The sequence below is a fragment of the Sparus aurata genome, chromosome 6 (assembly GCF_900880675.1).
Source record: "Sparus aurata chromosome 6, fSpaAur1.1, whole genome shotgun sequence".
NCBI classification, from domain to species: domain Eukaryota; kingdom Metazoa; phylum Chordata; class Actinopteri; order Spariformes; family Sparidae; genus Sparus; species Sparus aurata.
In genome coordinates, this window is record NC_044192.1 from 22151806 (window position 1) to 22160614 (window position 8809).

At 41.6% G+C, this 8809-nt stretch overlaps 1 protein-coding gene across 3 annotated transcripts in view; it reads right to left on the reverse strand.

The window, feature by feature from the left end:
* LOC115583945 (zinc finger protein 385A-like) overlaps positions 1-8158 on the reverse strand; it is a 30725-nt gene extending 22567 nt beyond the window's left edge. The window contains exons 1-2 of one of the 3 annotated variants that reach the window (XM_030421230.1): positions 7573-8155; positions 2592-2851 (exon numbers count right to left, since the gene is read on the reverse strand). In XM_030421230.1, the coding sequence (XP_030277090.1) occupies positions 2592-2601 (10 nt within the window). In that variant the 5' untranslated portion in view covers positions 2602-2851; positions 7573-8155. Of the gene's footprint in view, positions 1-2591; positions 3219-7572 lie in introns of those variants that run through there. The other 2 variants (XM_030421228.1, XM_030421229.1) reach the window with 2 other exon arrangements.
* Between the last annotated feature and the right edge of the window lie 651 nt (positions 8159-8809).

Sequence of the window (8809 nt, forward strand, 5' to 3'; positions counted from 1 at the left end):
AATTACATTATTTGCTCTGCTTTCAATGAAGAAATGCTCGCCAGTTCTGACACACAGTCACTAATGCTCTCGCAGCATCCACTCTAAACTCTTAAAGAGCTGCCATTGTTACTTTTTGAAGAACAGTTGCTATCGTTACAGCAAAAACACGCCTCCGGTAGTTCCTCAAAGAACACTGATTGGTCCAAACCACTGTGGTTCGGGCAAGACTAATAGAAGACTGCACATTGGAGCCTAAATGTACCATGAACACACTCGTCTATCGCACCTTGCATGATGTGCATACTGTAGGTAATTAAAAAGGAGTGGCCATGGACACACTTCCCAAATCATCCCTCTCACACTTCAGCATGTTTAGTTATTGTTCGACCATCCATCCAGCCCACACTTCTACATAAAAGGCTTTGCATTGCTAATACAACAACCCATTTTTTCCCCTTAAGTTTTTAAATATAAGAGTCAAGAGTCACTTTGTCACTTTCATGTCAGTTAAAGGTTCAAAAGAGGTTGTTTTAGGCATTTGAAGTATACAGTACATATACTGTGACTAAAGACCCTCAGAGTTTGACCTGCTCTTCTGCGCCTATCGGTGCTGCTTTTGTTCTGTGCGATAATTTCAGGCTTCGCAGACACACAGGTGAAATACATGTCAGGAAGTCAAACATGAAGAGTGACCGGCACATTTTTCCGTTTTAAATTTCAATACTTTTCATTCCTCACTGCCTTGCAAGGATTTAAAGGTCATGTTGTTTATCTAAGACAACGTGCACCTGTGATTCTTCTGGAGGCCCTTGATGAGTGAGGAGATTTGAACACACACACACAGACACACTCACATTTATGGATCACTTTATGCTGGTTGAGTGATGCAAGCCGCAAATGTTTTTTCATAGTGCTGAGTGAGGTCTTTTGCATCAGACCCGAAAGAAGCCATGGCCAGTTTTTAAATAAATAAAGACCTTGAACCTCTGGGTCTGAAATATTCATCATTAAAATCACACAAGAGTTACTAAACTGCGTCTACCACTGTTCTACACCGAGGGAGATGAGCCAGCTTAATGCCAGTTCTTTCATACTCCACTGCTGATTGTGTCGACATGTTTGAATATTGCCTTTCATTAAAAGAAATACAGTAGTTAGATTGCGGTGGCGGAGGATGGAAAGGCAGTGAGTGTTTTTGGGGGATGGAGGGGAGCAGAGACTGCTGTGTTTGTCCCTCCATCTTCTCCTTTCAGCACCGCTGCTGTCATCGCCTTTCATGGACACTATTTTGGTCTCTGGATTTACATCTCCGTCTTAGTGAAAGGAAACTAATACAGCATATTAAACCCCATCACCCCATGTTGTTGTGATCTTGTGTCAGTTTGTTTAATGTCTAATGCACACAGAGCTAAAGCTTCAGCTCGGGGGAGGGATTACCAAGAGCTCAAACTCACACTCAGATCACAGGGAGACTTGAGCAGGGGGCAAGAGCAAGCAAACAAAAATAAAGTGGTTAAATATTTAGTATACACACACATACGTGGAACAAGGTCATCGCAGTAAATCAAATTTAAGGCTAGAAGCAAACATTGATATTGTTCAGAAGACAAGAAAAAAATGTTGAGACAGAAAATGTGTAAAATGGGAACGTCTAATGTCGACTGTTATGAACTGCGTCACATAAAAATCAGCATTTTAAACTTTAAAACAAATCCACTACAGGACGTGCATCTTATCAGGCTTATTATGCAACAATCTCCCCTTGTGTATTTCATGTAATAACAGAGGATAACATAATTAAGCGGAATACACAAATGTATTTTTTTACAAAACATAATTTGCATATGAATACTATGATTTATATTTAAAAAACTGTTCGAATGACAGCCTGCAGGGAAGTAGACTGGTTTATAAAGCCTGCTGTAGACCAAATGAGCCCAGAGGTGTCTGATTTCCTTGGTTCTGCTCCATAATGAAGCTTGCCATTGAGGAAAAGGTAATGAAATGAATGACATGGAGACATCCTGTCAATAGTGATTGCACTTCGTCAGTGAGAAACTGAGATGATTAATCACATAATGTACAGAAGTAAGACAAAAACAACCAGCGTGTTGACTGAGGGTCATGTTAGAGTACTTGAAAATGAAATATGACCCCTTCTTTTTGGCGTATTTCCTAAATTGTCCTAATAATTGAATGCGATGAGTTTTAAAGTGTTCCAGTAATTAGATCTTTCAGTGGCAAAAAAAAAAGAAAGAAAAGGAGGAAAAGAAGGTACTTAATCTTTTCCATCTCCATCGTTGGCTATTTTCTGTCTAACTAAAAAATCTTTATTAGAATAACTGAAGACTACAGGATTCGTAAATATACAGATGAATGACAATGAAGTAGTAATAGGAACGTCACATGAATAGGAACGTACCATTCTACTAATCTACATGACTAAATGGCATCAGACCATCTAAGATGCATCAGAGTTTGAGACAGCAGCACATGCAGCCAAAACTTTGTGACGGAGATGAATGATCGCAGGAGGAATGTGACCGTAAAAGACAAATCAATAGGATCAATAGGAGCAAGGAGAGAAAAGCTTTCTGACACCGTCTTACCCAAGATCATCCTGGATCCTTCCACTGTCAACTTCTCTGTCCACGTTATCTTCTCGCTCGACACTTCTCGCTCTCTCGATCTTCTACTGGCGTGACTCAAGACTCAACGTGGAAAAGACATCCAGCATCACAACCTTCGCTGTGCATCCCTATGATGGGTCTCTTCTGCACGCCTCGTCCACATGAGATGCTTCCCCTTCAGATCTCGACACACGTCTCGTTCAGCCAGCTGTTGCCGGAGGAGGAGCACAGCAGCAGCCCTGACCGCAACACAACATGCACTCAGTCTACTGCAAAGGAAGCCTGTAATTTATTCACTATTATATATTCTCTCCAGCAGGAGGGACACCAGAGAATACAGCTGAGATGGAACCCTGCCTCACTGGAGGAACCTCTGCACCACCGCATGCCTCTCTCTCTCTCTCTCTCTGTCTCGCTCTCTCTGTCTCTCTCTCCCTCCCTCTCTCTCATATTTTGGGGTTGGGTATAACCTAAAGGCACCTTGCATTCCCGAGCTGTGATTGGCTGGAGGCTCTGCCAATGAGAGCAGCCGGTGCTGAGCGTTTTCTTGGGGTGTTTGAATCAGGAGGCAGAGTGATAATGCCGCTGTCAATTCTGCTCTCCCTTTCCCTCCGTCACCCTTTTCCTGCTGTTTACTTTTGACGATTTTTTTTTTCTCGCCCCTTGTCTCACTCCAGACTCTGCCTTATGCTTCACACCGACACCATCAGAAACATGTCTTCAGTATGTTATCGTCTGCCCTCACAACATCATGGGCTACATATTTGCTCTGGTCTCCCTTTCTACCTGAATGTTTTTGTAAATGCTGGCCGAGTTCACACTATGGTTTCCGTTCCAGACAAACTGTGTGAGCAGAAGAAAGAGGCAAACGACAGAGACTGACAGCTCAAGAGCCTCGATGAAGCGTCAGAGGGAGGGGAGGAGAGACTGAGGTTAACACAAACTGACTGGGGATGAAAGGGTGAGGTGAGGAAATGCGGAAGACGTGTTGGAACAGCAGGATGCAGGAGGACGCTGACAGCCGTCTGACAGGCACGGAGTGCTGAATGAGCTCAAAAACTAAGCTTACTGCACGCACGTCTTCACCGACATTTGACAGAATAATGTATTAAAAGAGGAACGCTGTGCTAATGTGTATTCAAGATCAGTCATCAAGCTTCCACAAGATGTGGCAGCACTGTCACCGCATGACCTCCAGCTTTGTGCAAAATGAAGCGACCCATTTCTATGTAATATAACAGTCATCACAACAAAACATACAGTAAATCTGCCTGTGTGTGTTCAAGCGTGTGAGAACCCAGGATAAGGTGTGTGTGTGTGTGTGTGGGTGTGTGTGTGTGTGTGTGAGAGTGTGAGATAAGGTTTCCTCATTAGTTGAGTTGGGCTGAATAATGCAGGTAGGTGTATTGTGATGGCCAATTGGCCAGGTGCTAATGTGGCTGTCTGAGGGTAAAGGGGCAGACACAGCATGACTTTAATGGATGTCACCATGGGAAACTGAAACCGGACCACTGGACTCGGGTAACACACCATCCTGCATGTGTGTGTGAATGTGTGTGTCTCTAGGGGGATGTATAGTAAAACTTTAGATTGCTCATTTGTTAAAACACTTTGCTAGTTCTCAGAGAAAGAACTGTCTGTTCAGGTTGAAAGAAGTGATTGCCCGGTTAAAAAAAAAATACAGATCATGTAATTATGGCCTTGAAAGAATGAGCTGCACTTAAGCTTAAATATAGGCAAAAGCAAACCTCATGCAGGAGTCTGCAGCTACGTCTGTTATTGTCCATCAAAATATCAGACGATGAGGAGGTCTAAGTCTAACTGTCCCTATAAAACTTGCTTATAAAAGTAGACATGAAAACTGAATTTTGCAGAGATAATCTGTTTTTGAAATATGGACTTGTTTTGGCTTAGTAGGACTCTTCTGTGAAATAATTTAACATAAAGTACGCTGATTCTGTGCCATACTCTCTGGTGATCAGTATAACCACGTTCTGCTGGAGCAAAACACAGTAAATATACATATACAGTGGATGTGGAATTGATAGAGATACATCTCTCATGTCACACTAAAATATACTTTGTCTTTGCATAAAATTTGCGATTTTTTTTTAACCGTTGTTTTATCTATAAAATGTCAGAAAATAGTAAAATAAAAGTTGATCAGTGTGCCCTAAAGCACAAAATGACGTCCTCTAATGCCATGTTTTTTCTGACAACCCAAAGATATTTTGTTTACTGCCATAAAGGAGTAAAGAAACTATAGAATGTTTACATTAAGAGGATGCATTCTCACAAAACTGAAACCTTTCACCTTCTGCAGATAGAAGTCAGGTGAAGTTTTTTAGTCCACAAGCCATTTCTGAAGCTTCACGGTAAAACAGTGTTGCAGCATTCTCCTAAACAATTGAAGTAGATTGGGACTTGTTTTAAAATGTAAAAAAAACTGGAAAAAAAGCACAAGATGGCTCCATACAGCCTGAACTGTAAATTCTTTTTAAAAGACATTATTTACACACTTTTGAAGGCTGAAATCTTCATGGTAGCTACTAAACTAAAAGCATCCCATCTGACGTGGTTGCAAAAGCTCCAACGCAACAGGAAGGTGTAAATTACGTCTTTTCAAAACATTTTTGATTCTCAGGGCTTCCAGACACGTGGATTACAGTGGAACAGCTGTTTTTCCCCTCATCTCCATCTACTTCAGTTGTTTAGGAGAATGGTGCAACACTGTTTTGCTGTGAAGCCCCAGAAATGTTTTGTGGACTACTAAACTTCACTCAACTTTCATTCGGCATGGGAGTGAGTAGATAATGACAGCATTTTCATTTTGAGATCAATATATCCTTTAAGAAATTGGAATCCTGTTATTTTTCTTTTTTTTTAAGTGCCTCAAAGCGATTAATACATCATCAAAATTGACAATTGACTAAATAGTTGGCGAGTAATCATTGCATCTCAAGAAGTAATGATTACAGTTTTCATCAGTCTTAAGTGTGTGTGTATTTAAGTGTGTGTGTATGTTTGTGTGTGCGTGTGTGTGCGTGTGTGTGTGACCTCCACCTTCCTATCATTCTCTCATGCCGCTCCAGGAGGCCATAACTGTGTGACAGGCTTGTCGAGCTCTAATTTTAACCGCGATCGTTAGTGAGTGAGTCCTGAGGAGTCTTGCCAACGTTAAATGAGGTCTTCATTTGATGTGTAACACTGATGAGACGGCCCTACGTGTGTTAAATCGGCCACTTACAGGTTAATGATGAAGATGAAAGAGGTGAAGAGGTGAAAGAAACATACACAACATTACTAATTACCGTTTTTGTCCCGCATCAGCACACAATCAGTTCATATGAATTACTTATTTAGAAAACTTGAACAATATTGTAAGTCAGTGCTGTGGTTTTTTTAATGGGTTTCGCTGGTTCTGCCTTTGCTGCTTTGTGTTCAGAGAGTCCCGCTGCGGACTGTTGCTAGATCCAAACCAAACACACTAACTGAAAAGCAGTCAGCTGTGTTTGGCTGTAAATCTATTCGGTGTAACATGACAGGGTGTGTTTCTGAGTGAGGTCAGTGTGGGGCGGCTGTTCACTGCACCTCAGTGGTTAAAATAGGTGTTGCTAGAATGGACACTGGGAACAGACTATACATAAATACACACACACAAATACACGCGCTGGACTAAACACTTGTCAGCGTGCAGCGAAGGGGTAACTAGTTCACCGGCACATGGGCTATAAATAATAATGTGATTTGTTGGGGACTGGTCATCGTTTAGTGTGCAGCCAAAACTGTTGTTTTTTTTACGACACATTTTTTATGTGAATATTTCCAAGTATCTATTGTCTAACAACACACATTTCTTAATGGTAATCCTCTCTTTGTGACACATGTATACCAATTTAAGTGCGTTGTATTTATGTATTCACAAAGCAGGAAATCTTTAAAAAACAAAAAAAAACAAGTTGTAGAACAATTAAAAGTCATTTAAAACACCAGACGGAAATTGTCTGCGAAACATTATACTTGACTGAGGAGACAGCAGTTAACTCAAGGTCCACTTACTATGTTTTTCGAGAGCTCTCAACCACATCTGAGACAGGGGTTACTTGGATCACATGATAACAACTCTGGTAGCTCTGTCTACTGAAGAAGATCTCAAGAGCAGTATACAGCTCCAGGAAAAACCAGGAAGTGGATCTTGAATTACATTTTTTTTTCTTTCACGTTTACAGGAAGCCATTAATGTTTTATTAGAGTCACCGATGACCTGATCCTGACATCTGAGGAATTCCTTTTTCAGGAATTTTCATTTGCTTGACTCTTTTCTTAAATTTCAAGATATGCAAATTGTGCCCCGTTTCTGTTATGAAAGTTTAAGCAGACTCTGCTCAGTATTTTGAATCGTACAATACAAGAAGTATCAGCACACTGGAATCGAAGATCTCCTCATAACACATTTGTTATGATTTTCTTTATGTATCCCATCATACAAAACAGAAAACTTCCTCCCAGTGTATCACACGTTGCTCATTATTTCTCCCGCATCTGCCAAACTCTTCTCTCCAGCTGTGATTGCTGATGAAGGAATAATTTGGTCAGCAACATCCTGAAGAATCCTGTCAGTGCCCTCTTTATTAAAGCCAAAGCTCGCTGTCTTTCTCTCTTTCCCCTGCCTTCGTCCTTCATTCCTGTCCTGCATCGTACCCATGATGTATGTGAAAGGTTGGTGGTCTGACCAGGTCTGAGTGCAAAGTCTTGTCTGAGTCCTGACGTCTCATCAAAGAGAGGAACTATCAAAGCCTCATGTAAGACTGTCACTTGGATCTTTATTTCTGCCCTGAATATCGTAATAATGAGGAGATCCTGGCTTATCCGCCCCTCGGTTCATTTTAAGATGATCAAAGGAGGAATGCTCAGAGTTGTGGGTGGTTTGACATTGTTCAGTAGACGGCGATGATCTTACCTGAGCCCCACATTGGTCACCTCTGTTCGTCACGAGGAAATGAATCCAGATTCTTTGTCCAGTAGAGAGTCCAAAGGTCAGTGTGTCAGCCAGCGTAAAGTAATGACAGACGTCCTCTTTGAGTGGAAGAAATGAAGGTATGCTCACGTTACTGTGAAGAGATAAATAAAGTAGCACGGAACGCCAAACCTCGCACCAGTCAGCCGGAGAGTGGAGGGGGGAATGCTCGGCGCAGGCAGCCACATACCCTCACTGTAGCTGCATCAAACAGCAGGCGGCTTGATGTTCAGCGTCTTCATCTTCCTCACAATAGCTTCCTCTCTCTCTCTTTATCCGGCTCCTTTCAGATTCTCTCAGATCCCCTCTATGTGTTTTTCTGTATTTTCTCTGTGTTTTCCCTCCATGCCGCCGCCTCTGTTTCTCTGGGAGCGAAGAAAACAAGTGCACAAGATTCCAGAGGCTAATTCTGCTTCTTAGGACCGGGGAACCTAATATGTGAGGACAACTGTGGAAGGAGGGAGATACAGGCAGAGAGAGCATGTGTGAGGAAGAGGAAGGGGAGGGCAGAGAGGAGGGGGACCCAGCGACGGATGGCAGATCAGAGGAAACAGGGATTGGAGTGCGTGTGCTGTTGAGGAAGAAGAGGACGATGGCAAGTCAGTGAAACTTGAGAGACAAGAAGAAAAGGAAGAAAATGTTGACATGGGGAAGCAAAGGGAAATATGATTGGCGGATGAAACAGATGGCTGACAGACAGATATGTTGAGTAATTTTTTTTTTTTCTTGTTGATTTCTTTGATTTGGAGACGGGTTCCCACACAAATTACTCTGGCCAACAGGTTTCTGTTTCAGTCTGTGGCTCTAAAAATAAAAGACAAAATGTGCATCACATAGCTACAGCTACAGCTACTAAAATGCACATTTGTGCTTTCAGATTAAAGACATTGTCCTAAAACTTGGACTTCAGTAAATCTGAATGTAAATGTTTCAGAGAGTCAAAATGTAAAGTTAATAACAAGTGGTTCTTTTAAACAAAGGTTTGAGGGAAAAAACTTGTTTTGCATTGCAGTAAAGTGGATTCTACTTGAGTAACTTGATATATAACTTGAGTTTTTAAGGTGGCCCAAAAATGTAACACATAAAGATATCAAGACATGATGATATTTATGTATATACCTTGAAGAATTTGCCAACTATACTATGCTGTGGTAGCGAACCCTTCGGTTTCTCTGTTTAA